At 38.7% G+C, this 17,176-nt stretch overlaps 1 protein-coding gene across 2 annotated transcripts in view; it reads right to left on the bottom strand.

Moving 5' to 3' along the window:
• Positions 1 to 203: 203 nt before the first annotated feature.
• FAM193A (family with sequence similarity 193 member A) overlaps positions 204 to 17,176 on the bottom strand; it is a 76,571-nt gene continuing 59,598 nt past the window's right edge. The window contains exons 14-21 of one of the 2 annotated variants that reach the window (XM_082759368.1): positions 15,275 to 15,473; positions 13,709 to 13,981; positions 13,101 to 13,383; positions 11,791 to 11,977; positions 9,737 to 9,967; positions 7,232 to 8,078; positions 4,216 to 4,297; positions 204 to 1,793 (exon numbers count right to left, since the gene is read on the bottom strand). In XM_082759368.1, coding sequence (XP_082615494.1) covers positions 1,700 to 1,793; positions 4,216 to 4,297; positions 7,232 to 8,078; positions 9,737 to 9,967; positions 11,791 to 11,977; positions 13,101 to 13,383; positions 13,709 to 13,981; positions 15,275 to 15,473 — 2,196 coding nt within the window. In that variant the 3' untranslated portion in view covers positions 204 to 1,699. The remainder of the gene's footprint in view (positions 1,794 to 4,215; positions 4,298 to 7,231; positions 8,079 to 9,736; positions 9,968 to 11,790; positions 11,978 to 13,100; positions 13,384 to 13,708; positions 13,982 to 15,274; positions 15,474 to 17,176) is intronic. The other variant, XM_082759367.1, reaches the window with a different exon arrangement.

The following is a 17,176-nucleotide window of genomic DNA, read 5'->3' on the forward strand; positions in this document are numbered from 1 at the left end:
AGTATCAACATTCTGTACCAGCAGCACACACTAGGACAGGAGCTCCAGGACTGACTAAAGAGGGATGTGAAATTGTAGATGAAGAGCGAAAATGTAGATATTGTAGCCAAACCAACCCTCCTGCTGCCGCCTGGCCTCAAAGGGGATGTGGAAGCAATCATTTCTTAAAGCTTCTCAAGCCTGAAGCTGTAGAATTACACTGCGTCTTGCAAAGCAGACCCAAGCCCAGTGGCCGTATCACACTGAAACACATGTTAACGAGCAGCAGAAATAAACCATGGGAACAGTTCTGGAGAAGGAGGCTAGTGGGCTTTGAAGCTGCATTGTCCTTTTAAGTATATATTGAGTGGAAGTTTTATTTTCTTTATAAAAATGAAAGGGTGTCTGGGTAAATATGGTCATCAAATTGAAATGTTGTCTAAATAAATAGCACAGTATCAGAGAAACTTTTCTAAGTACATTATATCTTTACACAGATGAAAATCCTAAAACACCATTTTTCCTCCATGGTGGACAACACTAAGCAACCCACAAGACGTTACTATATTGTTAAATACTTACACAACAACATCAAGCCTACCTGTTTCATTTCTATACCAACAGAGAAATTGAAAATACTTGGATCACCTTGTTTCTCATAAAGTACCTATTATAATAGTCGTATTATCGTAATTCACAGAATTCGCGAACTTAATTCCAGCATCCAGCAGGAGTCCTCCTCGCTCCAGCGGACAGTTTTTCCCATCAGGTGAGGTGGCAAACAAGCGTTCAGAGAAACATAAACTAAAATGAAGCAGCATTCACTGACCAATTCTGGCACAAGATTAGATTTTGTTTAGAATACCATTATTTTTTTTTTGCAATGTTTGTTTTTTCCCTCACCCAACCCAAGCAGAAAAAAGCAAGACACAAGTCTTCTGCCATACTAATGTATTCCATCTTTCAAAAAGAAAGACATGATTTTAATATTACTTAACAATATGTTAAAAAAGTAGCCAGTTAGGCTTCAGTGTTAATACAATTATACACTCTATAACAGATTTGATAGTGTGAGTACTGTTCTTTTTAAATTTTCTCATTCTGCAAGTATTCTTACACAAGCTGGCTACAAGTCAGGAAAAAAAATCAAAACACAAATAGCGTAACTTGTACACTCTTAAACAGTAGATTGTGAAAGAACTGAGGAAATACTTGTCCCATAAGAGCCTCTTTTTCATGAAGTCATGTCAGGAGAATTCTGGAGCAGATGAAAGCACAACTGACTAGGTCCATTCCTTTGTCAGGAGTCAGAATGACAAAACATAGCTAAATGCAGAAGTGACAGGAGCCACTGCAGATGATGCAAACTAGTATTTTGGCCTCCACCCAAGCCTAAGCAATTTAAAGTCTTTGAGGCCAAGGCATTCAGAAGGAGATGGAAAAGAGCTATTGTTCCAACTCCAACGGCATACAGCTACAATCAAGTAAGTCTCACTCACAGACTACAAGCACACAAGCTAACAAATTCAGGTAGAAAGTGGCAATTTTTCAGTCCGCAAGAATTATCAGGCCAAAGGGTTCAGTGCAGATCCACACAGCACTGGGGACAAGGCAAGGCAGCACTGGCTCAAGACCAGATAAGCTCTCAGCACAGCAGGACAGGTAAGTGGAGTTGTCGTTCATTGATTCCTGCAGGGTTCCCTCCCCATATTGTGTCATTTCAATGTGCAGCAAAGGTGGTTTTTTTCAAGCTAAAATTGGACCAGTTGATGGAAAGTCTCTGCCTCGTCTGTCTAGCAGAATCCAAGCAGAATCTGAAAAAAAAGTGATAGAGTAAAACTTATGTTCTTCAAAAAAAAAAAAAAATCAAGCCACTGATGGTATCCCTTTTCTGAAGGGTCATTCCAATTCGGAAGTACAAAGCTTAAAAAAATCATGCCATGAAAAAAATTACTTGCCCCTTATTCATAAACCCATTTCTTTGAACACCCCTGTATTGCCAAGAATAAGTGGGAGAAGAAGCAAAGAACACTAGCAACACAGAAGCTAGCTGAATGTTAACTAAAACCAGAGCTGACACGGCTGTATGTACCAAAACCCTTGTAATAGTAAGAATGTAGGTAATTTATAGAGCAGAAGCACCAATGGCATTGGGCACTGCTTTTTCTAACACCAATCTTCTGAGTACAGCAAAACTACATGAGACAAAGGCCTAGTGAAAGGAGATTTGTTTATAATATAGCAGATAAATAGTCCACTGGACTGGACTGGAAAAAGCATCTTTAAAAAATAAAAATCCACTTAGTAGCTTTCACTGGACACACTGCACATTTATGGATGAACTTCTGAAAGAGCTTGGTATGTGCTCAGGAACAGGTGTTTCATCGACAGTTAATTCATGTTTCAATCCTTTATCAAGGTATGGTGTAGCTTGATTAGGCTACAAGTTCCATTATAGCTTCAAGGTAGCTCCATCTGTAGCACCCTTCTCTGAAAGAAAGGCTGCACAGCTTCTCTAACAGCTGAAAGCCAAGTAAGGGGAGCAGACAGAAGAAAAGAAACAAAAAAGGTACAGGGGAAGGTTAGAAGAACTGAACTTATTTTGTTCTTTCTGTGCCAAAGGTAGAAGCACTTTGCAAAATCAATTCTGAAGTCAAGGTGTAATTAACGTATCCATCTATCATCCTACTAACAAAGCAAGGAGAAAGGATGACAAATTAACAAATTATCATTGAAGAGTATGAATTCCACCGATGTTGTTGGCTTGCCATTGATTGTATCGGGAACTATCCAATGACAGAACACACTCAATGTGCCTTCGTGGCATTCCCCTAAACAGCACCTAGCAGGGCACTGCAGGCACGCATAAAGAATTGGGCACTTCCTAACAGATGGAATTAAAGGAGGAGATGATATCAATCACTGAATTGGTTATAAAAGAGCAGAGTTATAAAAGCTCTAATTGCTCATTTGGAATCATGTGTGACAAACTCATTTCCAAACTTCAGCAACACTTCTGCAAGTAAAGGACACTTTTCTGCCATTTATCTTATTGAAAGTAAAGAACTGGTGAACTTTCCTGTTTTATTATCACAGACACTGCAAACTTGAATGAAGCTAAGAATATTACCTGCAGCTTGTAGCACAGTGCTGGTGCTATGCCAACAATAGCATTACTTAATGTACGCCACATTTAATTCATAAAATCTGCCTTTTAGTTTAAATAGCAAAGTCTGTTAACTGGCACAACTTAGAAAAATACTTATTAAGAATAGAGTCTGTACTTCTGAAATTTCATCTTCTGTGCATGTTAACATTAATTTAAATCTGGCACATGGATTTCATATAGAAATAACCAGCACAGAGAAGCAGTTGTCCTTCGCAAGACTCAGATATACATCACTTCCCAGGCACATTGACTATCAAAAGTATGAGTTCAGAGAACATTTGAAATCCATACTGCAAGTCTGAGCTTAAACAAAAAACACCCTTTAAACAAATGGTTTTAGCTGTGAAACACTAGTATGGATTCCAAAACTATTCAATGGTAGGAAGCTAATGGATCTGTAGCCATTCAGCTTTGGCTATCACAATGAAAGACTCACTGAGAAGTATTTATGGGAAACGAGCACGCCCAGTCACCATTAAAGACGACAAATTTGAGTAATCTATGGTATTACTGAAGAACACGTGCTATGTTACACACACACGAGCTGTCTTCCCATATCTGAATAACTTAAATATGTGATGCATAACCCCCGGCAAAGCAACCAAAACTCACAGAAGAACAAAGTTTCACAAACATCCGTTCATTCTTTTTCTTGACACTGCACTAGTGTAAACATGCCCTCTTTAATCATTAGTATAAGCTAGTACCCGCAGTTGTGCCATCTATATTTCATGCATAACAAAAAGTTCTAAAGCAATAGCTCCTCTAAACATGTAAAAAAAAAAACCCTCATGAAATAACATTTTGCTCTGAAATTCTGAAGTTTTTATTTGTTCAGTACTTAACATCTAACATTGCATTTATATATATATATTTAAAAAAACCACTAGCAAGTATTTTGTCTGTGTGAATAATAAACATTTTCAAATTTTGCTTATAGAAAAAATGGTAGCTGAGGATATTCTGAAAGCTACATAAAGCTACATAAAGATGATGACAAGGAATTGGTCATTAAATACACTGAAAGCACCACAACAGCTTTATGGGCAGAGGTTACAGCACTTTACCTTTTAAAATATTCCACTTCTCGCTCTGTTTCGTCCATTTCCACACTGTCTAGATCAATGTCTTTGGGTAGAAAAACATCATCTACAAAGGGAAAAGGATTACACTAAGTTAGGTTCCATGGGGAGGAGGGACGAAGAAAGGAAGAAGCGTGAACAAGCTGCATTAAAGACACTTTTAAAGAACTGTCTGAACCTTGTGGACTACTCATTATTTGCATTTAGGCTGAATTAATAGCAATTTATAATTGAAAAGCCACTTCTTAAAAACGTTATACTAGTATTTCTCAGCTCAGCCTTCAGAAGGAGTTACACAGGAGTAAGGAGGAGACTAATCAACAGTGAATGTACTGATCACAGGGATTGCAAAAGATCCAATAAACCTGGAACACCGATGAGAAAGGTCAAATTATACAAGGGCGTTGACAAATTCGGCAGCAAAAGAACACTGTTTGCCTGAAATGTGTTGGCCTGGCTATTAACTAAACAGCTCTAGAAGCATTTTAAGAGTAGTATTCATAAAGAAAGAATTTCAAGAATTCTTTGTAGAGACGCTGTACTCCTCCTGGACACTGTTATCAGGCTCTGTCTGCAAGTCATGCCATGTGCAATTAGTTTTTTTTTTTTATTTAAACATTTTTCTAATATTTTAACATGGCAGGAATTTAGGCATCAGCCATTGTAACCACGTTGGTGTATTATACTGTCTCAGTATATGATCCTCTTGTACTTGCTGAAATAAACACACGCTTCAGGAAATGTAAAGCTTTTTGTAGAAAGAAATTTGAGAATTTTCTTCACAAAGCCTCTTCTGACTTGACGTGTACTCCATTCTCACCTCATGTATACTCCATTCTCACCTCTGAAGCAGCCTCAGAAAATGTTCCAAAAACCATGAAACTCAACGCAACTGAAATCACCTAGCACACAGGGCAGCTTTCCAGAACCCCTGGATCTAAGAGAACAGATGACTTCTCTAAAGGCACTCCTGACGGCTCAAAAACTGTGTGCCTTGGCCTTGCAACTTACTTCAGAAGAACCAGAAAGCCTTGTAAAACAGGGCTCCCTGTACCCTATTTTCTTCAGCCTCTTTATAATGAAGAGTTGGAAAATCCTGCCAGAATAAATTGAAGAAACAGATCACAACAGAAGCAGCGTTCACTGCCTTAACACTTCATTTTTTACAATTATTTTTTCCTTAGTTCATTTTTTGTGCCTTTGCTAATTTAATACATCAATCCTATGTCTTTAAGAAATTGCAACCAAATGCAAGGTGTATTACATTAGCTTTTAGTTCTGAAGTCAGAACGACTCAAAGCAAAGGGACTGCCTCGTCCAGATCCTTCAGAGAGCAGCACAATGCCTCTGAATTTATAAAGAGATAACGTCCTTGTACTTCCTCACGTTTGAACATTAGCTTTCAGAACCTGTAAGTGCACTTATTAGAGTAGCAGAAAAGAAGCATGGGGGTGTGCGTACGTGTGGATACGTGGAGGAGAGATGTGGGAAATACCTAAATGCAAGCAGCCGCAGCAACCTACCCACCCACTCCTATTCAAGGGTTTCCTCCACATGTCTGTAGGACCAGGAGAAGAAACCAGACTGGAGTTTTGTGTTTTTCCAGTGATTGGAATTAAGACTGTACCACAACACCGTATACACAAGAACTAAGGTCTCAGAGAAAAATATTCAGGGCTGTATCACGGTCAGATTGACACAAAATTGAAACAGAGAAAATAAGAATTAAAAGAAAGAAGGGTGGGCTGACTCAAGCTGGCCATGAAACCACAAAAACAAAATGAGGCTCCATCTCTGGCTTACAACAACCAGAGGCTTGGTTTGTATTTCTATAAAGCTTAAGAAACAGAAGTATACTGAAACATGTGTCTTCAAGCACAGACTGCCACAGAAGGATGGGGCAGGTGTATGTGCTTACCCGAGAATATTGCAGTTCACACTGCTGTGCTAAATCATTCTAGAGAACAGGCAGCTCATTTCTGCACTGCTGCTGCTCAGCTCCTGTGCGATCACTGGGGAGTGACCGGGTGCTCTGAGCAGACAGATGTCTGCACCACAAACTGCCACCCCAACAGGCAGCCCCACGAGGGACCAAGCACACACAGGAGCAAATTGGTGCCTGAGAAGAGCACATGGATGAGCATGTTGACAGAGCAAACCAGCTCGCACTGCAGGCATTCATCAGCTTTGATATTAAATCATATTATTAGATACTTTCAGGAAAATGAAATAAAGCAAAAAATTCAATGGGAAGAAAACTATGCAAGTGCAACTTGTTCGAGTCACCTTCAACTTCTGCTGTTTTATTAATTCTATCAGATAAATCTATTTACTAGCACAAACTGGTATTCATGTAGTGAAAACACTCCATATTATTAAGTTACATAATCCCACTAAATTTTCACAATGACAAATAAAAACCAGTGAATTAGTTTGTATTTACTACACCTGTCAATATAAATGCAAGAAAATATTTTCCACTGAAAAAATGAATATGCACGAACAATTTTTCTTTGGCTGCAGAATCCCCTGGTTTCCCTTGCACAAAGGGTAAGACCAATTTTAGACTGTGCTCAACGCTGTATGAGAAACAGCTTTGCTTTCAAACAAGTTCAAAATGGAATTCCACATACTGCTCAAGTATTCTAAATATTCTTAAACAGTAAAGAGACAGACTACAGAAAATAAACTGATTCTCTACTGATAAAAACCACACAAAAACAGTGGCATGTGCTAGTTTATTCTTCCACATCTCCACTAAAAGTATATGCGTTTACTAAAAGCACACAAGTAACTTAAGATCGTACATCACACCACTGAGCACCCCAGAAAACAAACTGAATTTATAATTACAGGGGCTTGAGTTTTCCCAAAACCTGTTTTTCTGTTTCTCTAATTTACATTAGCAGGGCTGACTAAGGATAAACGTCTGGACTTAAGCGGTAGTAGTAAAAAAACAAAATAAAGAACCATGATTTCTTCATCTTTCTTATATACTTACCAATGGAGTTGTTGACTTTGTCCCCTTTTTTCTTCTTGTTTTTCTTGTTCTTGCCTTTTGGTTGAGGAGAATCTGCAAGTATTAGCTTATTATTTTGTTGCTGCTCATTAGGTGAAGGGGATTCACTTGGTACGGGGGCTTTCTCTTCCTTTATGTGGTTCAACTGTTTTTTGTTGTTGTTGTTTAATTTCTTCTCCTCTTTTTTAGGTTCTGCAAGTGTTGGGAGCTCTGCTGCTTTTGCTTTGGCTTCTATTTGGTTTCTGGTTTTTGTCTGAATCTCAGTTGCTTTGGGGGATTCAACAGGCTTTTTCACTTGTTCAGCACATGGTTTATTATTTATTTGTTTTAGTTTCTGTTTGCTGTTTCCTTCTTTATGTTGATGCATGATATCAAGCAGAAAAGAGAGGGGCTCATGCTGCTTTACACTCCCCTCTTTCTGATAAAGCAGCTTTGAGTCTCTAGTGTTTACGGGGTTGGATAGTTCACAGCCTGCCTCTGAAACCGGCCTCTGTTCTGTGTGATTCACATGTCTTGACAGTGAACCAGAGGAGGTTTCTATCTTTTCTGATTGCTCAAGTGTACCATTCTGAATGTCTTCAGGTGCATTTGGGACAGATTCCTTCACTGTCTCGCAGTTTCGAGTAAGCATGTCCACCTTCTGACAGTCTTTACTTGTTCGTTCTTTCTTCTTTTTCTTTACAGCCCTCAGCTGCTGAAGTTCTTGAAGCCGCTGTAGCTCTTGTTTCAGTCTCTCCTCCTCCTCTTCTTCTCGCCGCCTCTGTTCTTCAAGCAACTGGTGATGCTCCCTTTCCCTGGCTTCTGCTTCAAGCCGAGCCTTTTCTTCAAGCTACAAAAGAACAGTTGGATTATTGGAAGTGACACAAATTTTGGAAACTAGTTTTAAGTATCCTTTTTGGTTTTGTGTGTGAACAGCTTAAGTCTTAGGGCGTTAGCCTACCAGCTTATCTGACCCCCATTTGACTGCTGTCACTACCAACCACCATTCATGTTTTTTTTTTGTTGTTGTTTGTTTTTTTTTTTTTTTTTTTTTACTAATGCTAAGCTTAACTTCATATCAAAGTTTGCTATAATCACCAAGCCCTGCTGAAAATAAAATATTCAGCTTCATTCTCTCAACTGCCTGTGAATTACAAAGGTAACTCATGCTTGTGGCATGTTGCATCATTTACATGTTCTTCCCTTCTGGTAGACTTTCTTTTCAGTGTTTATTAACATTAGGAGGAGCAGTCACTAAAAGCAAAACACTAAGCACATTAAAGACACATTCCAAACTGTCAAAAATATTAAGGATGGTGAAATTTTCTGTTAGCCGTAAGTCCATAACCATGTAAAACAAAGACATAGGACTTTTTTTTCCAGCTGTTACTGCAAGTAACTAAAACTTTGTGCAGTACTGTTCTTTCGTAACAAGCAAAATGGGATTTGTACACTGAGAACAATCCTGTCCATGTAGTTATTTTCCTGCACATTTACAAGTGTCTATAAAGGATTCCTTTTTCAGTTACAGAAGTCATGCAAAAAAAAAAAACATAACCCTGTAACATAAACATCAGGTTTTCCAAACCCATGGAAGCATTTAAAGCACACAGACTTCATGCCAGCAAACAAATCCACAAACATGAAATATTTACAGTGATGTCACACAATGTGCTTACCAGAATTCAAAAACATTCAGCAATCAATCTCATTACAATTTGAGCTTGCAGTATGTTAAGGTTGATACTTAAACTGCAATAATAAAGCAATTTTTCTGCTTATTTAACTTAGAAAAATCATTTTCCTCTATTAACTCAGCAAGTGTTTTTGTCATCTTCAAAAAAATATTTTCTGTATTACACATCAAAGATGTTTGTGTTTGAAATGTCTCTGCCAATTTCTGTTTGAAAGCAACCTTTAATTTTTATTTTCTTCTCTGCAGCTTGCCACTTCACTCTGACTTTGGACAGGCCTTCACACCATCACACGGCACAGCACTCTACCTCTTTCAATTGGGACAGCAAGGTACCCAGCACAGTCATTCTACACGTAAAAACTCAAAACTTAACTTCTCCACCCTCATGAAAGCACTGACCATGTGTTTCCTGGCTTCTTATAGTCATCTTTCATAACCATTATTCCAATGAAGAAACATGAGCTTTCTAATTTCCTCCAATTTCAAAATGTCCATTCTATACAGCTATCAAATTCTTGTTGTTGACACTTAGAAATAACTTTCTGAAGTGAGGGAATTCCACTATAAAGCTGACTTGCAGCAAAATACACAAGGACATTGTGAGAAATCCTCTTGTTCTATGTAACTTCTAAGCATCAAAATGGATAAGTAGGCTTTGTATGCACAAACAGGCAGAATACCACAAACTACATAGAAAATAGTTAGGCCAGTATTATAAAATCAGTACAGAGCCATAATACTTAAAGAGTGAGCACAAAACACACTTAGATGCAAATGTAAGGTTCTAGGATAAGCACACTTTTAGATCTTACCTTTCTTTGCTTATGTCTGGCTCGCTTGGCTGCCCGAGAACTGCTTACTGGTTTGGTTTCAGAGCTGTTTATGAATTGTAGCAAGTCCTCCACCTTTCGATGATCAACAACACTTTCCCTTTCGGAGATCTGATCCGGTTTCTTCGGCTGCTCCTCCTTCCTTTTTGTTAGACGCAAACGAAGCTTTTCTCGCATCTCTGCGTAATTTCTACTGGTTGGTGCAGCAGGCGGCTAATGGACATCAGACAAAAATTTAGTGACTAAAAGCTTCACGGACCTAATACTCTTGAGATTTTGAAGTTTTAGAGACCTTCAAGGTCCAAACTGAAGGTCAAAACCTGCATACTGAGCTCTTTATGTGTAGGTGCACCTGAGTGGATATTTAACAGGCAACAGATCTCTCAGGCTTGTTGCTAGCTCACGAGCTTTATTTTCCAATTGGAAGAATGACCAATTTTGCAGAAGAATGTGCAAGTGAGAAGACAGAGGCCTTTAAAAGCAAGAAAGGAGACTTTCATATCTCCTTGTGCTCAGCATGCTACATCTGAAGATTTAAGAGAGCATACCCTTGCTGCCATTTCCATGATCTATCAAGTCTCTTTCAGGGTTTGGGCTACACAGGCCTGAGGGCCATCACTGTGAAGGGCTGATACCCTGCACCAAAGCACACCAGCGTATTTCCAGCACATCAATAACATGTTAATACTGCTGTAAGATGAACTCCTGAACCATGTTTTGTATTTGCATTTCCAACCTCAGCTCCTGCCTCTCGACTCCTCTTTGCTCCTCCTGCCTGCCTTCGCCTCTCCCCTCCTGCAGCAGATCTGGTGCCCACCTGTTTGCAGCTGCACCAGTTCAACTCCCTAAACCAACAAAGCAAAGCCTATTAACTTCTAAAACTCCTATAGTGTTCTGTCTCTTCAGCACAACAAATAGTTCACTGTGCCATCAGACTACTGACAATAACAGAGGAAACACAGGCATGGTGGGAACATGCAAGACACAGGATCCCTTTCGCTGCCCCTTCCAGACACAGGGCAGGGGCTACAAATTCACTTCAGGCTTGAGGATGAAGCTGCAGCTGACCAAGTACAGAGCCCATAAGATGAATTTTTATTTCAAATAGGAAAAAGAGAGCCAGAGACTCAAATCCCACTAGCAACCTGATTATTAAAACAGACTATATGTACAGATGTACAAGTAAGGCCAGCACAAAATAAAAAATTAAGAAAAATTGATGTGGTAACTTAACAGCTCCTGCCATTTCGCTTGTGAAAATGAAAAGGCCATTAGGAGAATCACTAGCTATGTTAGGGGTATGAAGAAAACTTGAAGGTGCTCCAACCAAATCCTTAAGGAGTAAAAAAAAAAACAATAGGGAAAAAAGATTTTGTATAAACTCTATAGTTCAAAGCTTCATAATTTCTTCAAAGTACCTTATAAAGGCAAATTCAAGTCAGCACCTATCAAAAGGCACCAGCAAAGAAAATTGTTTGTAATACTGAAAATAGGCAAAATGCAGTTTGGGTTTTCCTTTTATGAAAATATAATTTAAACTAACTCTGATTGAGTTCTAGGTGAGTTTTTTTTTAGTGTCACATTAAAATGAGTACTTGGAGAACTCGAAGTTGGTTCATAAATTGCCACCAACTTTTTTTTTAAACATCCCACATGAAGTTCATTTTAACCCAAACTCACCACAATATTTATAATTACACTACTATAGATGAACGCATGAATTTTGTGAAGTTATTTACATGGCTGAATGCCCATTTGCAATGTCATAGTCAAACATGGTATCTATTATCCAAGTCAGTTGCTTCCTAAATCTTTTAGCCATTTTTATTACCCTTGAACTGCTTTCAACTGGAAAGGCTTGTTTCAATTCTTCATTTCAAAGAGGAAAATTATTTGCTACCCATGCTTTGAACTTCCTTTTACTACTCTTCTCTCCAGCAAGCTCTACACTGCAGCTAAGGGGGTGGCATTAATGTCACATGCAATTGATGAATTCATGACAAAGAAAAAATAAAACTGGAAATCCAGCAACTTACTCCGCCATGGCCGAAGAACTCACAGTAACAGCAGTCACAGTATTTTCCTTCCTTCTGATTTGTGGATGTTGAGGTACTTGAGCTATGCTCTGAACAGCTGTCTTCATCTTGGCTCTCCTCTCCATCATACTGTTGATGATCATATGTGTTACTGTTCTCACAGCGATGGCCCTCACAATCAGGATCACTGTGTTAAAGTGAGAAAAAGTTTTTACAAACTCTAAATTATAATACAAGTAACACTGAAAAAAACATGTACAGCTGTATGTACATCCATCAGGAACACCTCTCTAACCGGGATGTCAGCCACCAGTGATGCATCAAATCCTAAGGCATTCTTACAGTAGCTTTCAAATGGAGATTCTCAAAACCAAGAAGAGAGACTTGATGATGCATGGCAAAGTGATTTATGAAAAACTCAGTTGGTGACTCACTGAATAAGTAGCCTACAGAGTGAGCTGTGGAAGTGTTCCTCCTTGTTTTTAAAAGGGGTAAAATAACTTCAGAAGCAGAAACTTTTAGCTTTAATTTGGAATCGTTTTGAAATAGCTGCCATCTCATTGCTTGTGGTCTGAAGACAACTATGCAGTTGTAAAATGCCAAGCTTATTTCTAAAATCCCCTGGTTGTAGACAGATTTTCAAGCCCTTCACTTAAAAAAAATCGGCATCAGCAAAAAAACAAGATGTTGCCATTACCCTCTTTGTACCTTAATTTTTTAAGGAGAAAATTTTTAAAGGAGAAAACACGGTATGTCTCTCCAATAAGCAGCAACACAGCAGTTTATTCTCTCCGAAGGACAGCTTAAATACATGCCCAACACATCTATTGCTCATTTCTTCTGGAACTGTGATGTGGTTTTCCTTTAACTGTAGAAAATATTTAATAAAACTCATCTAGCATTTGTTCTTATGTTTAAAAAGTGAAAACATACCATCATCTGTCCTATCTGCAAAACATATGTGAATCTTCCTTCTGAAGCTCACTCCTCACTCACCCCCTGCCCTCCCACAAAAAAAAAAAGTACCATTATCAAAAATTAGGGAACAAGGCAAAAGAAAAAATGCTCACAATTCAGTATCCTAGTTAAGGAAAAGGTATGCACAACCATTACATGTAACAGTAGGTACCTGACAGCACAAACATTCTGGCAAGTCTATCAGAGCAATCCTAGTACTGCTGCTTCTTCTCTGTTGAGAGTTAGCACTGCAGTGCCCAGCCAAACAGTGGGATAGTGTGCTAGGAAATAACAGATACAGCTCTGTAGAAATCAAAGCTTGGTTAGTTCTGTCACTCAGCTGCTAGACTTACCTGCAGACACTTGGCGGGGCACTTACAGAGCTGTCTGTGGTAGAAGTAGGAGGTGCAACCGTAGCAGGACAAAGACCTGAATGAGGATCCACAAATCCAGGGGCTGTTGCAGCAGTTTTGGGGAAAGAAGGAGCAGCAAGATTTGGAAGATGGGGCGTAGAAGCTGGAGACAGTGCAGCAGGAGACAGTGAAGGAAGGGATGCTAAACTGGTAGGACTATTTCGTGGTGCAACTGGTGCAGAATGTCTATGGTCCTCTTTATTAATATTGTGGAACACTTCACCTAAATTGAGGGGAAAAAAAGACACTGCTTACAATTAAAAAGAAATAAGTTTCCGTTTAAACGCCCGAAAACATCACTCAGTGGTAGATGTTCTCGGTTTCTATAAAAACTGGGTATTTCAACATAAATTACCAGTCCCCAAGCCCAGATACCAAAGTCTTTAACCAAATTATAGAATGAGTACAGAGAACACCACTCAAGAGTAGTAAGAACACTGATTAAAGATAATCTCAAGACACAAAACTTTACTTAAATAAACACGTATAGATATTTATGATTAAATATATTCGAGTCAGTTACTAAGCTGTGAATTACAACTCCTTACCTATTGATGAAGGTCTCTTGGACGATACTTTGAATTGGTTGCTGCTTGACTGCACTGTTGTAGCTGTGCAAGAGACAGAAGAAGTGGCAGAAGAGGTTGCCATGACAACTTTATTAGCTTCCATAAAGGCATCCTGGAAATTGTACAGACATTTCTTCTTTGCAGCATTTTTCTTCTCTTTGCTGTCAGTAACTGCTGATGCTTCATTGCTAGATGTAGTAGGAAGTGCTTCGGGTCTTATTTCTGAGAGTGCTGGTGTTAATATATCACTCCCTTCAATTGAAACACACACAGTAATTAAGAATCATAGAATTACAGAACTGTCTTTATGGTATTTAGAACTCAACATTTCATAATTTAGATGTAGTGCTGCAAGATGAACAAGGATATGCTGTGAGTATTGGCTTGGTCAGATTAGTGAACTGATCCTCTCCTCCCAAATACCACTCCCTTTCCCTCCCCCCCAAATACAGCTGTAGTGAAAGTGTTAAGAAGTCCCAGAGCAGAAGTAAAAAAACCCTTTAAGTTACATGCCAAATGTGTTAACAAGTAGCAAAGACGCTACAGATACCTATAGCCATTTATACTTGAAAAAATAAAATTGGATACCTTTTTACATCCTAAGTATAAAAGCTTCAACATGGGAAGTCCAGGTTGTCCATGCAACAATTACAACATAGGCAGGAACAACACATCCTTCTATCAGTGCGGTGTTATAAACCTTATCTTTACTTATTGGTAATTCCAGACAACTACGGTAACCCCTTTGTGATCAGACCTTTGACACAAGCTTGCCACTAATCATCTGTTGGAACAGCTACTCATAACTACGCTTGTATGGAGATGAGCTATGCTACTGGGGAAAGTTTTCTGGAAGTTTTTAAGGTCTTCCCTTTCAAGTATCACTTTAGTAGCTTGACCCAAGTTAGCAGCAGATCAGTCTGGAAAAAAAAAAGCCAAAACACAAAACCAAGCTCCCTTTTTCATACAAGTTACTTTAAAAGGCAATTTTTATATTTGCTATCGTGTGAATGGAAGATATACACAGGTTATTTATTTATTAACCTGTTCTATTTCACTTTAACACTTAACATCTCCAAAGGCTTCCTGGCTTAAATAAATCACTTGCTAGATTTATGTCTCTGTTTGAATGACAACACTATCTCTGTGCACCGTAAGGAGGATGTAGTACCATGTCACCAGTGCTTTTATGACCCTGTAGAAAATGAGCGGGCCTTCATAACAGAAGAATAAAAATACCTTAAGCTTCCCCTGAATTCCAATTTCTTTGCAACCCTAAGCATCCAAAGACAAAAATTCCTCTACAATGACCACAGGTGAAAAATGGTAAGCTATTCTTCTGCCTTTAGAGTCCTATCACCAATGCATAGGAACTTGTTTTCCAATTTTCAGCCCCACTGAAGTACAAATGGCAGCAAGTCTCTGCCAGCACCCCATCTTATAGGAACGTGATGATAAAACCTTCCATTCCTGGAAAAAAAGTGCCACATTCCACTCAAAATATAAGACTTAACTAGTCAGTGTGAAATAATACCAAAACCTCACCAGGAATTGTATCAGGCAAGAATGTAGCAGGATTCCAGTTCTTGTCATTCATCATCTCTGATCCCCAGAGACTTATAAATTTAGAGCTATTCCAATCTGGAGTGCTCCCAAAACAGCTTGGATAAATATGATCTTGGAGAGATGCATTGAATACTTGATGCTTGTTTGAATGATTCTGAACTGGAGCTGGCGGTAATGCCTACAAAAATAAAGAGTATTTTCCTCATTAATATTCTGTTTGCTTACACAGTCACTCCAACAGCAACATTCAAATCATAAACTGTTTCAATTATGAAAGGCATTGTGAAAAGCTAAGGGTAATAAACAGTATTTCCCAGAATGATAAAAAGATGGGTTTGATTTTTTTTTTTTTAAATGCAGATAACTTATTACACAGATTTTATGTATATATTTTATAATCATAAACATTTCCTTTAGATTTAGATAGAAGATGAATACCAAGAAGCCTTCTCCAAAAACACCGTGGTAAATATATAATATCAGTGGGTCACCATTTTTCATTAAAAAATATTTATTTCAATGTAGAACTTGTTAGGAATTACTACCTTTCAAAGCCTAGGCTGCCAAAAACATTTCTCTGACATTATAACCACTACCACATAAAACAATTGTGATAAAGGATTACAAACTTCAGGATTGGAAATAGCATAATAGAAGAACTAAACACTTACTATTTGAAAACATCTTTTAAAAGCTTGATTGTATTTGTCTACTCTTTTCACCTCCAGTACTAAAAGGTTCCCAGCTTGAAACAGGCAATGAATGCACCCTTTTATTCCAAAAATCATCTTAAAATAAGCCCAATACAATACTTTTTCCTGTTTTATAGAGGCAAGTTGTTCTGGCGCACCCCATTTCTTCTAGCTGAAATTGTTTATTCACATTCTAAAATGTAACTTTCTTCCAGAAACCTTGTGCAATTCCAGCATTACGTTCAATTACTGTCACCTTTTCTTTGGCTTTTTTCAAGTGATCATCCCATTCCTCCACATTTCATGCAATGAAAGGCTATACTGGTGTAGATCTAAATATTAAAAATGTCACCTGAGTCCAGTAATTTCAGAAACTAATGCCTAAACACTCCCAACCAAGAGAACTTGTATACCTGGACTTTTTATTTTTATTTTTTTAAATCCAGACAGATTTTCATCATCTGACTAATGGTGAAAGCCAGAGCAGCAGGAATACCCTCCATAAAAGAAAACTTGCACATGTGGGTAGAAAAAACATCACAGAGACAGAACAGCCTTTCCACGATGAAACAAGCCTGATGCAGTCGGGCTTATTAGCTCCTTCACTACCAGCTCTGCTGAATTCATCTGGCTCTTCAAACGTGAAAGCTCCCTAAAGCTTCAGCTTCCACATATGCCTTTCTAGCTCCCGCACAACATAAATACATGGAGCCCAGCTGGTTCAGGTGCTGTGCCAAAACTAATAGATCTGGCCAGCATAATAAAGCCACTCAGTGCTAGCAGCCTGCCACCCTGCATGGGGCTTCTGGTGGAGCCTTGACAATACGCTGCAGATGTTTCACTATGCAAAGGTCTTTTGAAAGGAAAGAGAGCAGAGATCAGGGTACTGCACGGATGAGAACTTGAGTGGACCGCTACAAAGGGATGGGGGACAAGTGCTGGAAGGATGGAAAAGGTGGAGATTACAACAATTCAGGATTTCAGAAGATCGCCAGTGGGCTGTTGAGAAATGTCAGGCTGGAGCATGACAAAAGGAACTGTTGCATCACAACAGAACTAAGGAAAGGACACCAATAAGACAGGAAAAACAATGAGGATATTAAGGAGAATGGCAAGAGTTCATTAATGATCATCTCAGTGAGCTAATCTACTCTACTTGCAACCACAGGATCTCCGGACCAGACGGGAG

This window comes from Aythya marila, assembly GCF_965140915.1.
Source record: "Aythya marila genome assembly, chromosome: 4".
Lineage (NCBI taxonomy): Eukaryota > Metazoa > Chordata > Aves > Anseriformes > Anatidae > Aythya > Aythya marila.